Below are 16,402 nucleotides of genomic sequence, written 5' to 3'. Positions count from 1 at the left end.
AATGCCACCATACCCGGCTAATTTTTGTATTTTTAGTAGAGATGGGGTTTTGCCATGTTGGCCAGGCTGGTCTCGAACTCCTGACCTCAGGTGATCTACCCGTCTCAGCCTCCCAAAGTGCTGGGATTATAGGAGTGAGCCACTGTGCCCAGCTTGGAAAAAAAGTTTTTAAGAAAATAATTATGCTTTCATTAACTGAACTTTGTAATGCTAATAGGCAGTCATTACTAGCCAAGCAAGAATGTAAAATAATTTAAAACAATCTTGGAATTCACATATATATAAAATCTGCTTGTAATATTTTAATGCTAAGGCCTGAAATAAATGCCGACATCTGTAATGTTCACCCACTTTCCCATTTATTCATTTCTCAGCCCTTTTAAGTGCCGGTAAATTGAAATTTCACTGAAATGTTTTCATCAAATTAACTTTCTCTGAAATATATGGAAAACCTAGTGCACATGTTAGATACCATCACTAGAAAGTTGACCATGTGCTCCCACTAAAACGGCTGCAGCATAGGCAAACGGGTACTCGATGGCCACTTTCCATGCCTTCATTCCTCTGCAAATGCAGTTTTCTTTCCCTGAAACGTCACCTAAAGAAATACTTCTTTTTCAAATTTCAGCTCAAATGAAACCTTCTCTAAGTAGAAAGATGTCTCTGACATCCTTATGCACCAATAACCATTTGGCTGGCACCTAGGGCAATACCTAGCATGCAGTAGGGAAGCGGTAAATCACTGTTCAATGAATTAACTAGATTTTAATTATTTGTTCAGAAATCCCACAGGAAATGTCATAATTAATTTCTTATTATTACCAGTGACCAGTAGTACCTGAAACAGTATATACTCATTGATAGTTTGCTAAATAAATGAATCATCATTTTTTATTTACATGATAAAAAATTTCCATGCATTCAATAAACATTTATTATCGTCCAAGGCAGTGTTAGGTCATGGGGATACAGAAGTTAATTACACATAGATCTTTTTTTTTTTTTTTTTTTGAGACGGAGTCTTGCTGTGTCGCCCAGGCTGGAGTGCAGTGGCCAGATCTCAGCTCACTGCAAGCTCCGCCTCCCGGGTTCACGCCATTCTCCTGCCTCAGCCTCCTGAGCAGCTGGGACCACAGGCGCCCGCCACCTGGCCCGGCTAATTTTTTGTATTTTTAGTAGAGACGGGGTTTCACCGTGTTAGCCAGGATGGTCTCGATCTCCTGACCTCGTGATCCGCCCGTCTCGGCCTCCCAAAGTGCTGGGATTACAGGCTTGAGCCACCGCGCCCGGCCTACACATAGATCTTTAAAAAGTTCAAAGTCTAGTGGGGAAGAGAGACAAGAAAATTAATAAGCACAGTGCAGGTTAAGAGGTATTTTGGATGGAAGCACACCAAAGGTATTATGAGTGCTCAAGAAAAGAGCACAGGCCGGGCGCGGTGGCTCAAGCCTGTAATCCCAGCACATTGGGAGGCCGAGACGGGCGGATCACGAGGTCAGGAGATCGAGACCATGCTGGCTAACATGGTGAAACCCCGTCTCTACTAAAAAAAATACAAAAAACTAGCCGGGCGAGGTGGCAGGCGCCTGTAGTCCCAGCTACTCGGGAGGCTGAGGCAGGAGAATGGCGTAAACCCAGGAGGCGGAGCTTGCAGTGAGCTGAGATCCGGCCACTGCACTCCAGCCTGGGCGGCAGAGCGAGACTCTGTCTCAAAAAAAAAAAAAAAAAAAAAAAAGAAAAGAGCACCAAAAAAGGATACCTAACTCTCATATGTAGAGTATAACAGAGTCCCACAAACTACACTTCTATAAAGTTTCTACAAAAATTGTAAAGAGGAAGAGTAGATGGCAAAAGAAAAATAATAAATTCTAAATTCTAGAAGAGTATCACTCATACACTTTTTTTGTTTTAGCCTCCAGTCCTCATAAACATTTGGCATAGAAACTTTAAAAAGGAATTTTACAGGATATGTATGAAACAAAAATGTTGAGTCTTTGGCTGTGTTCGCTGCAGGCCAATTAAAGAACTGTTTGTTAAAATCTCAGCTAGCGAGACTACAAAAAAAAAAAGTTTTGAGACTCAAAAATACAAATAATCATGCCCTCAAGTATTTGCCATTTTATGAAGAAGGATTTACATTTAGCTTTATTTTAAAAAACAGTCTACCTGTGATAAAAATTACTTTGAGATGAACCCTATCACCATTACGATTCTATGTTAAAACTTTAGATATTAAAAGAAAAAGCATATAGGCCGGGCGCGGTGGCTCAAGCCTGTAATCCCAGCACTTTGGGAGGCCGAGACGGGCGGATCACGAGGTCAGGAGATCGAGACCATCCTGGCTAACACGGTGAAACCCCGTCTCTACAAAAAATTACAAAAAACTAGCCGGGCGAGGTGGTGGGCGCCTGTAGTCCCAGCTACTCGGGAGGCTGAGGCGGGAGAATGGCGTAAACCCGGGAGGCGGAGCTTGCAGTGAGCTGAGATCCGGCCACTGCACTCCAGCCTGGGCGACAGAGCGAGACTCCGTCTCAAAAAAAAAAAAAAAAGAAAAAGCATATAATCTGAAGACTGACAAAATTTACCTCTTAAAGACTGTTATGTTTCTAGTAAACAAGAGATATTTATGTGAAGAGAGTCTGTAATAATTTTAAGCTAAGCTTAACAAGGAACATTAATGTGTATATATATGTGTGTATATAAACATATACATATATAAAACATATAAACATGTCTATGTAGCAATGAATGTAAGACATGAAGTTGAAATGTGTCAATATATCTAAGTGAGTAGGTTATCAAGACCCTATAAAGTCTTTGAGGTCATTATTTCTCATATTTGCTTTTATCACCCAAAGAGCTTAGCAAAATGCAAACACTCAAAAGGCAACAGGCATTAATATTTAATTGCTTAGGCTAAATGTCCAATCTGAAAAAAAATGACTAGTTCTCAGGTTCTCAGGAATAATGCAATGGGTTTTTAGTTTCTTAGATTTAATAATTTTTGCAATACTGTATCCAATATACTACCATACACATTAAAAGAAAATCATTACTTTTGGAAGTTACAGTGAAATGGCAACAAAATACTTGTTAACGATTTTTAATAATCTACTTAGAATAAGATTTGGAATTTTTAATGGGTTACTTTCATAGTTATTGGGTAGAGGGAATAGTAAATCTAAAGTAACAAATGTCCTTTGAAAACAAAAAGTCGGCCGGGCGCGGTGGCTCAAACCTGTAATCCCAGCACTTTGGGAGGCCGAGACGGGTGGATCACGAGGTCAAGAGATCGAGAGCATCCTGGCTAACACGGTGAAACCCCGTCTCTACTAAAAAAAATACAAAAAACTAGCCGGGCAAGGTGGCGGGCGCCTGTAGTCCCAGCTGCTCGGGAGGCTGAGGCAGGAGAATGGCGTAAACCTGGGAGGCGGAGCTTGCAGTGAACTGAGATCCGGCCACTGCGCTCCAGCCTGGGCCGTGACAGAGCGAGACTCCGCCTCAAAAAAAAAAAAAAAAAAAGAAAACAAAAAGTCAGGAATTTTTAAACTGTCCCTATTAATAGACTCATTTCATTAGAAAAATCTGGAAAGGGCAAACTCACTTTTACAAGCAGCTAAAGTGTTTTTATGGAAGAGAGGTATTTACAAGCAGTTTATTAATAATAAAAGTGGTTTAATAGCAAAATTCTTTTTTTTTTTGAGACGGAGTCTCGCTCTGTCACCCCGGCTGGAGTGCAGTGGCCGGATCTCAGCTCACTGCAAGCTCCGCCTCCCGGGTTCACGCCATTCTCCTGCCTCAGCCTCCCGAGTAGCTGGGACTACAGGCGCCCGCCACCTCGCCCGGCTAGTTTTTGGTATTTTTTAGTAGAGATGGGGTTTCACCGTGTTAGCCAGCATGGTCTCGATCTCCTGACCTCGTGATCCACCCGTCTCGGCCTCCCAAAGTGCTGGGATTACAGGCTTGAGCCACCGCGCCCAGCCAGCAAAATTCTTTCTATAATCCTAATTATTACATACTAATCATTACACTGCATACCAATTCCTACACAATTATATTTCCCATTTAAAGCGAATGATGGTACCATAGCAGTTGTGAAATTATAGTGGATTTTAGATAGAGTAACTTTATAATTTACTGTCTTAACCAGGATGCTTTTGAGAGCAAAATAGGGTATTAAGAATTTCTATCACAGTAACAGATATAAACTGGTACTGGATCTGACAGTGTAGGAAGTATGGTCTTTCTCGTTTTAGAAAACACCATTCTAATTAATAATACCAGTGTTAGGTTTTTAAATTCGTGTTACAAATAAAATCTGATTGGAAAAGAAATAAATATTAACATTTACTTACCAATATCAATGTATTTGGGATCCAAGGGAGTACCAATAGAATTACAAAGAACTAGTACAAACTGTGAACAAATAAAAAGTATCAGATCTCCTGCTTATGAATAATAAAGGAAATGTGCTTAATATACATCATGCTTATCTCTTTTTCAAATATTGCTAACTGGGAAATAACTGGTGAAACTGTTAGGTACAAAAAATAGCAGCCAAAAAGAAAAATGATTTACAGCATTAAAGATCAATTAATACTAAACCAGGGCTGCTTTCTCAATGTAATGGGGTAACTGGTTTTCAAGAAGACAGAAAAAACACAAGTACTCTGGCTATTTTTCAACATTTATACAAGCGGTCTTCAAAAAGTTTATGGAAAATGTGTATTATGAAAAAAATATGCATGGATTTAAAAATTGTTTGCATCAAAATAAACGTGTACTAACTTGTTAAAATATGTCTGAACAGGATCTAGTTTGAAGCACTAAGAAGGAGATGGTAGCAGTTTGAAAAAAAGCCCTGTCAAAGCAACATTAATTCTGCTAAAATTGAAGCAAGAAAAAACATCAAATTTATGGTGCAGCTTGGGTGGAAGAATGGCGAGATCATCAATCCTTTATGAAAAGTTTATGGGGACAATGCCCCAAAGAAATCAGCAGTTTACAAATGGACAACTCATTTTCAAAAGGGACAACACAAACTAAAGATGAAACCTGCAACAGCAGACCATCCATGTCAATTTGCAAGGAAAAAATTAATCTCATCTTGTTTCTGCCCTAATTGAAGAGGACTAACAATTAACAGCAGAAACAATAGTCAACACCACAGACATCTCAATTGGTTCAGCTCACACAATTCTGACTGAAAAATTTAAGTTAAGCCAACTTCCCACTCAATGGGTGCCAAATTGGTTGCACCCAGATCAGCTGCACACAGGAGCAGAGCAGTCAACAGAAATTTCAAACAGGTGGTATCAAGAACCTGAGGCATTTCTTCAAAAATTGCAACAGGAGATGAAACATGGCTTTACCTGTATGAATCTGAATGCAAGGCACAATCAAAACAATGGTTACCAAGTGGTGGAAATGGTCCAGTCAAAGCAAAAGCAGACTGCCAAGAGCAAAGGTCATGGCAACAGTTTTCGGGGATGCTCAAGGCATTTTGCTTGTTGACTTTCTGAAGGACCAAAGGACAATAATGTCCACTTATTATGAGAATGTCTTGAGAAAGTTAGCCAAAGCTTTAGCAGAAAAATGCCTGGGAAAACTTCACCAGAGTCTCTCCCCAGCATGACAATGCTCCTGCTCATTCTATTCATCAAAAAAGGGCAATTTTGCAAGAGTTTCAGCGGGAAATCATTAGGTATCCACTTTACAGTACTGATTTGGCTTCAGGCTTCCTTTTGTTTCCTAATCTTAAAAAATCCTTTAAGGGTACTCATTTATCTTTAGTTAATAATGTAAAAAAGATTGCATTGACATGGTTAAATTCCTAGGACCCTCAGTTCTTTTGGGATGGACTAAATCTGGTATTATTGCTTACAAAAATGTCTTGACCTTGATGGAGCTTATGTTGAAAAATAAAGTTTCTATTTTTATTTTTATCTGTTAATTCCATTTTTCCATGAACTTTCTGAAGTTCCCTCATATTTCTAAAGTTTCTGATCAGCTATAACCTCAAAACTCATTTTTATCCTATGATCAGTTATATAAGAGCTAATTTCATTTGTTACCGTTGCACCAAATGTCTCCATCTCGTTCTCCTCCTTTGAAGCAATATATAAATGACATGAGAAATTCAGAAAAATTCAGTTAACTCAAAAAAGACATGATTCAACCTAATGAAAATGGCTTATATACAAATAATCATCAATGACCAATATTAGGAAAATAATCAAGCATAATGCACATTTTACATCACATTGTTTTAAAGTGATCATTTCATTTTTCTTACTATTAGTCTCCGTTTCTGTATCTTGTACTAAGAATATTATTCTACTTAGATGTTTTTCCTGACTAGAACAACAATTTCAAATAAACCAGTTCTTTCTGCACTATTAATACAGACTTTCTTTTTTCAGCATTTGATTAAAATTTGTTTAATTACTCAAAACATCTCAGGTACCCCATAGATAATATACATCTACTATTACCCATACATTTTTTAAAAACTAAAAAGAACTCACTGAATTAATTTCATAAATATAAACCAAATAATAAAAATTATATTTAAAAAAATCATAATTTACTCTTCCACTACTTAAAATAAGCTTATTTACTGCCACGAAATACCACAAATTGTATTTTTAAAATACATCTTTCATTTTTATCAGTTATACATGCTAGTAGTTTCAAAAATCAAATAGATCCACAAGGCTTCTTACTAAAAAATGGCAGCTCCCCCTAAGTTCACATTTCCTGCTCCCTTTACCGATCCTTTTGCTATTACCTCCACAAATCTAAGTAACGTGTTTACACTGCTACTTGTTTTATTTCAATTTAGTCCATTAGCTCTTGCCTCGCCACTACAAATGACAAGTCTTTAGCTTCCTTTCATTCCCTTTTCCACCCCACCCCTTCCACACAGGGGCACATTTCCATCCCTCTCTCTATTTTTAATGCCATTTTGTCAGATCAAAATTTAGGGTTGAGTATGTTTATTATACTTCAGTTAAAAGGTGTTTTAAGTTTAAAAAGGGTGATTACATCATTTTGACTATGTAAATGCTATTCACAACTCAGTCGTCAAGTATATCATGATTTATTTTCTTTTCAAGCATATTCTTTCTCTGTAGTTGATAATTGTATTTTTTCTCTTTGATTAGTCTTCTATAGGCTTATTACTAACAGAAATCCCCAATAATCCCTGAATTATGTATATCTTGCTGCAAGGGCTCAAATATATCAGGTAGACTATTAATGTCATCCCCCTGAATTTCTCTTGGAGCCTTCTGACCTTCTCTCATCTGACTCACTGGACATGCTGCACCACGGTCAAATGGTACACTCTTCCTCACTGGTGTCCACCCTACTATTTCTTCTGCTTTCTTGGTTTATTCCTCATTTTGTTAGACTATTTCCTAAAGTAACTTCCTAAGATAGGGAAGCTTGGAAGGGAAATTTTTAGTGAGTTACACATCTAAAAATGTCTGTATTCCACCCATTTATTTATTTACTTATACTTTGAGACAAAGTATCACTCTGTTGCCCAGGCTGGAGTGGAGTAGCACATCTCGGCTCCCTGCAACCTCTGCCTCCAGGGTTCAAGCGATTCTCCTGCCTCAGCCTCCCATGTAGCTGGGATTACATGCACCCGCCACCACACCTGGCTAATTTTTGATATTTAGTAGAGATATGGTTTTGCCGAATTGGCCAGGCTGGTCCCAAACTCCTAACTTCAGGTGACCTGCCCACATTGGCCTCCCAAAGTGCTGGGCTACCCTCATATTTAATAGTAGTTGACTTCAGCTATGGAATTGTAGATGGAAAATCACTTTGCCTCCAAATTTTAAGGCAATTCTCCAAAGCATTGCTGTTGACAAGTAGAATGTCACTTATGATCCCTGACGTTATGAAATCTGTGTTTCCTCTCTGAAAGCTTGTAAGATTGTTGTTTTCTCCCCAATGTTCTGAAATTCCACAATGATGTGTCTCGATGTGGAAATGTTTTTATTCACTGAGCTAGGCACTTCCAATCCAGAACATCAAGGATAATTTTCTTGAATTATTTTTCATACTTCCTCCCCTATATTTTGTATATTTTGCCTGTTCACTCTTTTTTATTATTTTCATTTATTTATTTATTTATTTTTGAGACAGAGTCTCACTCTGTCGCCCAGGCTGGAGTGCAGTGGTGTGATTTCAGCCCACTGCAACCTCCGCCTCCTGGTTCAAGCAGTTCTCCTGCCTCAACCTCCTGAGTAGCTGGGACTACAGGCGTACGCTGCCACGTCTGGCTAATTTTTTCTTTTTTTTTTTTTTGAGACGGAGTCTCGCTCTGTCGCCCAGGCTGGAGTGCAGTGGCCGGATCTCAGCTCACTGCAAGCTCCGCCTCCTGGGTTCACGCCATTCTCCTGCCTCAGCCTCCCGAGTAGCTGGGACTACAGGCGCCCGCCACCTCGCCCGGCTAGTTTTTTGTATTTTTTAGTAGAGACGGGGTTTCACTGGGTTAGCCAGGATGGTCTCGATCTCCTGACCTCGTGATCCACCCGTCTCCGCCTCCCAAAGTGCTGGGATTACAGGCTTGAGCCACCGCACCCGGCCACTAATTTTTTCTATTTTAGTAGAGATAGGGTTTCACCATGTTGCCCAGGCCGGTCTTGAACTCCTGAGCTCAGGCAATCCGCCCACCTTGGCCTCCCAAAGTGGCCTGTTCACTCTTTTTAGAAATATTGTTGAAATGCTAAGCTTCCGGGACTGGTCCTCTAATTTTATCCTTTCACTCCTATTTTCCATTTCCTTGTCCTTTTGCTTTACTTTACAGGTGTTTTCCTTCATTTTACCTTCTAATCCTCCAGCCAAAGTTTTCATTATGGTCATCATATTTTTAGTTTCCAAAAACTTCCTCTTTTCTGGTATCCTTTTCTTTTTTTTTTTTTTTTTTTTTTTTTTTTTTTTGAGGCGGAGTCTCGCTCTGTCGCCCGGACTGGAGTGCAGTGGCCAGATCTCAGCTCACTGCAAGCTCCGCCTCCCGGGTTCCCGCCATTCTCCTGCCTCAGCCTCCCGAGTAGCTGGGACTACAGGCGCCCACCACCTCGCCCGGCTAGTTTTTTTTGTATTTTTTAGTAGAGACGGGGTTTCACCGTGTTAGCCAGGATGGTCTCGATCTCCTGACCTCGTGATCCGCCCGTCTCGGCCTCCCAAAGTGCTGGGATTACAGGCTTGAGCCACCGCGCCCGGCCCTCTGGTATCCTTTTCTTATTTGATGGATGTAATATCTCTTAACTCTCTGAGGGTAATATTGATGGTTCTTTCGAAATAATTTTTTTTTTTTTTTGAGATAGAGTCTCAATTTCGCCCAGGTTGGAGTGCAATGGCGCGATCCTGGCTCACTGCAACCTCCACCTCCCGGATTCAAGCAATTCTCCTGCCTCAGCCTCCCAAGTAGCTGGGATTACAGGCGTGCGCCACCATGCCCAACTAATTTTGTATATTTAGTAGAGACGGGGTTTCACCATGTTAGCCAGGCTGATCTCGAACTCCCGACCTCAGGTAATCCGCCTGCCTTGATCTCTGAAAGTGCTGGGATTACAGGCGTGAGCCATCACGCCCAGCCCCGAAATAATGTTTTTCAGATGTGTCCTTCCTGCATAGTCTCTGCTTCTTCCAAGTTCATTTCTACTTGTGTTTAGCTGCCTTTCTCAAATGTCTGGTAATCTTTGTCTAACTGCTTATATTTAAGAGTCAGACATTGAAACGCTGTTTGGAACAGAGTTGTCCATAAGTGAGCCTCACTGACTGGTGTCTTTACTGTAAAGTGACGGGCAGGGCTACTTCCTTGGGGACTCCCGATCTCAGTATCTTTAGAAGGCTTTTCTCTTGAACAGGCCGAATTCTCCTGAGAAGACTTCCCACCTCAAAGCTCAATGCTTGGCTGCCAGTGTTCTGGGAACCAAGTAGGAAAAGAAGACTGGGGTCATGTTGAATAGGAAGCTTTTAATGTAATTGTCCTGTTTTCAGCAGAGTTCCCCCACCCTCAGCTCTGCTTGATGCTCTTCAGCACAGAGACTCTCTGATCCTCTCTGGAGAGTAAACCCGTCGTTGTAGGTGGCAGAAGGGCAGCTGCCTATGGACTCAGTATAGGGGAGTGGGATCACCTTCTTCTTATGTTTTTTTAAAAAGTTTTCTCTTTTCTGCATAATCTCTGGTACTTCCAAATTGCTTTTTTGCTTGTTTCTTTCTCCTACCAGGTACCCCCAAGTCCTGTGCCTCTTTGGAATCCCGTGATGTAAGCCAGTTGCCTCTGTTTTCTCCCCGAATGGCTATGATTCAGCTTTCTTAGGTCTGCTAAGGTAATTACCGCTAATCCACCTACTCTAACCTACAAAATGTTGTTGCCATTTCCTTTCCATTTCTGGTCCCTATGGGCTTATGACTTTTTAAAAAACATCTTTACTGTCATTTAGCAAGTTTCAGGAGAGAACACCACCAAACATGGCTGTTCAAAGAGTCACCTTTAAGAAAAAACTCTTTACTTTTTAACGGGATAAAATAATTCATAACACAGCTAAAGACATCAGTAGTCCTTTTCAGAAATATTTACATACTTCTGCAAATATTTAAGTTGTTAGTATACTTTTTTAAGACATATTTATATTATTTATGTTATGCTATGATATATTAATTTTTACAGCACTATAACTCCAAATAAAAGTAGATTTCTCAATGTCAAAAGCTACCCAAACTGTCATAAGTGTTCATTGCTGCATAATTTCTTCAGCATTTATGCATAGTAGACATCTGGATGTTCATTTTTGCTCATGAAATTTTAACTTGAAAAAGGATTGTGGTATTTTAAATATATTTCAGAAACAAAAAGCTTCAGTATTGAACCAGTCAGTATGAACTGCCGTGTGATTAGCTGCTTGAAGAAAAAAAAATCAGGGACACGGCATCAATGGAGTCACAGAGTTTTCCAAAATTGATCTAGACCAATAGGGCCAACAGATCCAATGTTTTGATGTACTTGCCAGTGTAGAGGCCATGCTTGAGAAGGTAGAAAACTATAACCCAATTCTGCCAAGCAGTTAGCCCATCTATGTCTTAAGAAATCAAGAAACACCTACCTGAGGATGATTTTCATCAGCTTTTGTAGCCAAAATGCAGAAATCGCCACAGGTAGTAATAGAAATGAGACCCTTCACATATTTAACATGTTTTTCATTGTGTTTTATATCCCAGAAGACAACACAGTGCTCTGGACGATCAGGTCTGGTATATGCATAAACCACAGTATTTGAGCAATAACCCCACTAGGAAGAAAGGAAGGAGGAAAGGGAAGGAGTTTGAAAGGCAGAAGAACTATTTAGCATTAGGAAGCAAAATCGTATTATTTTATTTTTACTCTCGAAATATTGCAGATATTTATCACTGCTGACAAAATATATTCTTCAGAAAGAGAAGACAGATTCAACCTTTTATAAAAATAATAGAGATTTATAAAACAAAGAATGTACTGCAAATATAAATTCAGTTTGTCTAACTTTCCTTATTTTAATTGGTAAGATTTAAGCTTCAATGGTAAAAAATTTTCAGTAATCAATAATAGCTGCTGGAGAGGGGACAACAGGTAGCATGATCCCTGTCAAAGTTTCAATTCTGGATCTCCAAGTCAAAATTCAAAAATAGTCACTTTGCCTTTTTACCCCATCCATATTTTTTATATTTGCTTTTATCAGAGTAATATATTCACATAATATATGGTCATAATCCTACCTGGCTTATTTAAAACAAAAACAAATGCAGAACCCCCTGCCAAATTTCCTGTCTGGAATGGCCGTGTACAACTTCTTTAATTGCAACTATTCTGGTATTTATTTCTGAATCACATTATCTATTGATTATGGAACTTACACACTTACAGCTTTCCCTTCTAATCCTCCCAACATGTTTATATTTAATTTTGAATTAAAAAATGAAAATATATATATTAAAAATATTTTTAAAATGTTGATATTACCATAATTGTGTCTACCATTCAAACTAAGCTAAACCATGTTTAGCTTTTTGTATCCTGATTACTTTCTAAAATAAATTTTTTACTTTAAAATAGTTTTAGATGAACAGAAAAGTTGCAAAGATAGCACAGAGTTATCATATACCCCTCATCCATTTCCCTTATTGTTAACATTTTACATTACCGTGGTATATTTGTCACAACTAGGAAATCAACATCACTATTAACTATATTACTATTAAGTAAATATCATACTTTATTTAGATTTCATTAGCTTTTCCTGAATGTCCTTTTACTATTCCAGAATCCCATTTGGGATACTTAGATTTAGTCATGTCACCTTAGGCTCCTCTGGGGTGTGACAATTTCTCAGTCTTTCCTTGTTTTTAATGACCTTAACAGTTTTGAGGAGTACTGGTCAAGTATTTTGTAGATTGTCCCTCAATTTGGGTTTGTCTGATGTTTTTCTCATGCTTAGATTGGACTTCAGGTTTTTAGGAAGACCAGCACAGAATTGAAGTGCACTTCTTTATCATGCCATATCAGGGGGTATGTGATATCCACATGGCATTCCTAATGATGTTAACCTTTATCACTTGGCCAAGGTTTGACTGCCAAGTTTCACCAATATAAAGCTACTTTATTTTTTTCCCCTCTCCATACCCTACTCTTTGGAAACTAAGTGTAGCCACACTCAAGCCAGGGGAACAGGGGACTATGTTCCACCTCCTGGAGAAGGCAATATCTAAGTAAACTGGAATAATTCTGTAAGGAAGATTTGTTTCTTCTTTCCCATTTATTTATTTATTCAAATAATCCATCTATATCAGCATCAACTCTTGGGCATTTATACTTTGGGTCACAATAAAATAATATATCATTTATTTGATTCTTCAAAGTGCTCCAGCTTTGGCCATTGGGAGGCTCTTTCATGTTCTTTTGACATTTCCCCATCCTTTTGTTGTGTGAGCACTTCCTTACTTGCTGGGACTATAAACTGTTTCAGGCTTACCTTGTATTTTCCCTGCCCTGGTCCTAGAATCAGCCATTTCTCTAAGGTCCTTCACCTTTCAAAAATTAAATATAGAAGATTTTTATAACAAATAGTTTACCAGATCAATCTCATATTTGAGAGCTTGCTTCTGGATCAAATGTTACATTCAAGATAAAATACTGATTATATATTACGTTGCTTATTCTCATTTTCTCCTTCTAATCCATTCTCTGCCCTTCTCTACCCTGCTGTGAGCCTTGGAGCCTAGTTTCTATGAACTCCATCATCTGGGCTACCTGGCCATCTGGTTCCCAGTTGGGTTTCACCAATAGAAAGCACCAGCAAGTGGAGAGGTGAGTTGGAATATTTATTCCCCAAATCCCTCTCTGCCTGGCCGGTTGGCAAGGTCTGGGCTCCTGCAGAGCAGCCCCTCTTGCACAGCCACATCTCTTGTGGGTTCCAGGAGCCTGACTCCTTTGTCTTGCCCGTTCAGGCCCAGGGCTGGTGATGGCTTCTCACTGATGCTAATCTTTGGGTGCTACTTTTTATCATCCCTTGCTGTTCCCCTTAGCCCTGCCCATATCTCTGTAATAAGTGTTTCATCAGTCTCTCTTCAATTACTCCTCTGAATGTACCATCTGTTTCTGGCTAAGACATTGAGTCATGGAGTAATTTTACTAACTATATATAGTATTCTAGAAAAGTTTACTAGGTCTAAGGTCTTTACACAAAAAGGCTTCCTTTCTGCTAGCTCCTAAAATAAGACAGCTTTGAATACACTTTGAGCGATAACAAAATTATTTGGTAAGAAACACTGTTTATTTTACAACTGCTCTTAATATTTACCTTATAATTAGGTCGAATGTTTGCAAAATATATAAAGGAATCAACAGCTAGTGCAATTTTCAGTCCACCTCCTTCCCAAGATAGTGCAGATATTTCCTTCCCAGGAACTTTCAAAGTACCCAGATGCTGAAAAAGAAAGTTATCTTTAACCTAAAGTATAACAATTAAATACAAATTACCACCAATCACTTCATAAAGGTCAAAAGTGGTATGAACATTATTTTGTGAAAAGTTACTACTCACTTTAAAATCATGTTTCTTCAATTTTTATAATGAAAAACATGCATATAAGAAAAACTTACAAACTATATCCGAAGAATTCAATAGCAAATTTCATCAAATCTAAAATGCCATAGACTGAAACATGCATTTTTATGTACAACTAAGGAAAGGAAAAAACACATTGCTAATTAAAATATAGCAACTTTGATTATAAGATGCCTCCTCATTTTAGAGTTATAAAAAATTACATTTCTTAGAATCAATGAAATATTATATTAGCAAATTCAATCATAAAGACTTGTCTTTCTCTTTCATCTCCTCATACCCAACTAGTCACCAAATCCTATTGCTTTTACTCCTTTCCACTCTCTGTAATTACCTTTTTAATGGATTGAATTGTGGTAATAGCTTCCTAACTTTAAGTCTTACCTTTCATCTGTTTCCTTATTCTCCCCCTCTGCCCTCCCAATTCAATCTCTACTGTGCTGTCACAACTATCTTTCTGGAACACAGATCTAATCATAACTTACCCTGCTTTTTAAAAGGTTTAATAACTTTTAAAAATCAGTAACTCTCCACCATCACATTCTTTAGCATGGCATACAATGCCTGTTTCCCATCTTATCCAAAACCATAGTATGTGGCTTAATATCCCACTATTTAGCCATAACTGCTGTGTGCCTGCTCATGAAGGAACTACTCTGCCTCCACACCTTTGGCCTATACAATATCCCTTCTGCCTGAAATCCCCCTCTCTTTTCCTCACAGCTCCCCTGTCCTTACTGGTCCTTGTCCTCCTGGAGCACGCCTATTCATCCATCAAGATACAGCTCAAATACTGCTTCCTCAACGAGTCCTGCCGCCTTCTCCAACTCTATGGTTCCAGAGAATTAGAGAATGAGCTCCTCAAGAGTACTAACTGCATCATATTCACATTTATTTCCCTTTCCATTAATAGATTATTTGATAAACTGATAGTCAATATATATCTCCAATAAATATACATTCAAATTAATTTTTTCATATACTAATAGTACTTCTTATGACCAAATTAACGAGTGAATAAATGAATACAAACACTTTTTTAATGTGGCTATAAAACAACCAAACATTTTTAATCTATACCTTTCATTTGACAGAATGATATAATCCCAAAATTTCAATGAACTTTGCTGGTATTTCTTGTTCTAAGTAGATATACTCTAGGGTCAAATTTAATGTTACTATAGTTTGAATGTCTGTCCTCTCCAAAACTCAGGTTGAAATTAATTGCCATTTTGACAGTATTGAGAGATGAGACCTTTAGGCAGTGATCAGGGCCTAAGGCCCTCATGGCTGGGACTACTGCCATTTTACAAAGGGGAATTAGGTCCCTTCTTGTCTCTCTGTTGCACTCTCTTTGCCCTTCTTCCTTCCACCATGCAATGATGCAGCAGGAAAGCCCTCACCAGATGTCAGCAGCTCAATACTGGACTTCTCCTCCTCCAGAACTGTAAGCCAATAAGTTTCTATTAACATACACTATGCAGTCTGTGGTATTCTGTCATAGCAGCACGTAATAGAGTAAGAAAAATGTATTGAGCTCCATTTTGCCAAGGAAACCAATGGAAGAAAAAGCTCAAAGTTTTAACCTACGAAGGGCTGATCTATCTGTCTTGCTACCTGTATGAAATTAAAGGGGAACCAGCAAGCTCTCTACAGTACTCTTGGTATTGATCCATCCATAAGAGGAAGAGAATACAGCCATCTTCTAACTACAAACCCGTCAGGATGTGGCAGTAGCAAGGAAAGAAAACCACCTTTTAGTAAGCCTTCATTACGTGCCAGGCACTGTGTAGGCATTTCCTCATTGTAATCTCCTTTAATCTTTACAACAGCACCATGACATATTTCCTTTATTTCTGAAAATAACTAAACTGTATCTCAGAGGCTAAATAACTTCTCTATGTCAAACTACACTGTAGAAAATGAATTCAATGCCAGATCAACTTGACTACAAACCCTATGCTCTGTTATCTCCTACCATGGCTAAGACCACAGTGCAAAAACCAGGAGCCCCTGGACCTCAGAATTTAAAAGCAAATTCTTCTCTGAGGTTTCCTTAAGTTTAAATCGTTATGTTTAAATTGTTAGATAACTTCCATCCAGGTTATCTTTCCTACCTTAACAATAACACAGATCCAAATAATTCCCCATATATTCACTCACTCAGAAAATACTGACTACTATACCCTGAGGAACTATGTTAGATACTTTTAGTTACAGCTAGACCAAAACCCACTTACAGTTTCAGTTTAACACTTAACACATTATTTTGCAAGATA

General features: G+C 38.7%; 1 protein-coding gene across 11 annotated transcripts in view; it reads right to left on the bottom strand.

Moving 5' to 3' along the window:
• LOC117099702 (WD repeat-containing protein 35) overlaps positions 1 to 16,402 on the bottom strand; it is a 124,627-nt gene that overhangs the window by 44,343 nt on the left and 63,882 nt on the right. For 8 of the 11 annotated variants that reach the window (XM_033239168.1, XM_033239169.1, XM_033239178.1 and 5 more), the window contains 3 exons: positions 13,857 to 13,982; positions 11,127 to 11,312; positions 4,356 to 4,416 (listed from right to left, as the gene is read on the bottom strand). In XM_033239168.1, coding sequence (XP_033095059.1) covers positions 4,356 to 4,416; positions 11,127 to 11,312; positions 13,857 to 13,982 — 373 coding nt within the window. The remainder of the gene's footprint in view (positions 1 to 4,355; positions 4,417 to 11,126; positions 11,313 to 13,856; positions 13,983 to 16,402) is intronic. The other 3 variants (XM_033239176.1, XM_033239170.1, XM_033239173.1) reach the window with 1 other exon arrangement.

This window comes from Trachypithecus francoisi, unplaced genomic scaffold (assembly GCF_009764315.1).
Source record: "Trachypithecus francoisi isolate TF-2019V2 unplaced genomic scaffold, Tfra_2.0 Lachesis_group17, whole genome shotgun sequence".
In the NCBI taxonomy this organism is placed as follows: Eukaryota; Metazoa; Chordata; class Mammalia; order Primates; family Cercopithecidae; genus Trachypithecus; species Trachypithecus francoisi.
This window is presented reverse-complemented; position numbering and strand designations above follow the sequence as displayed.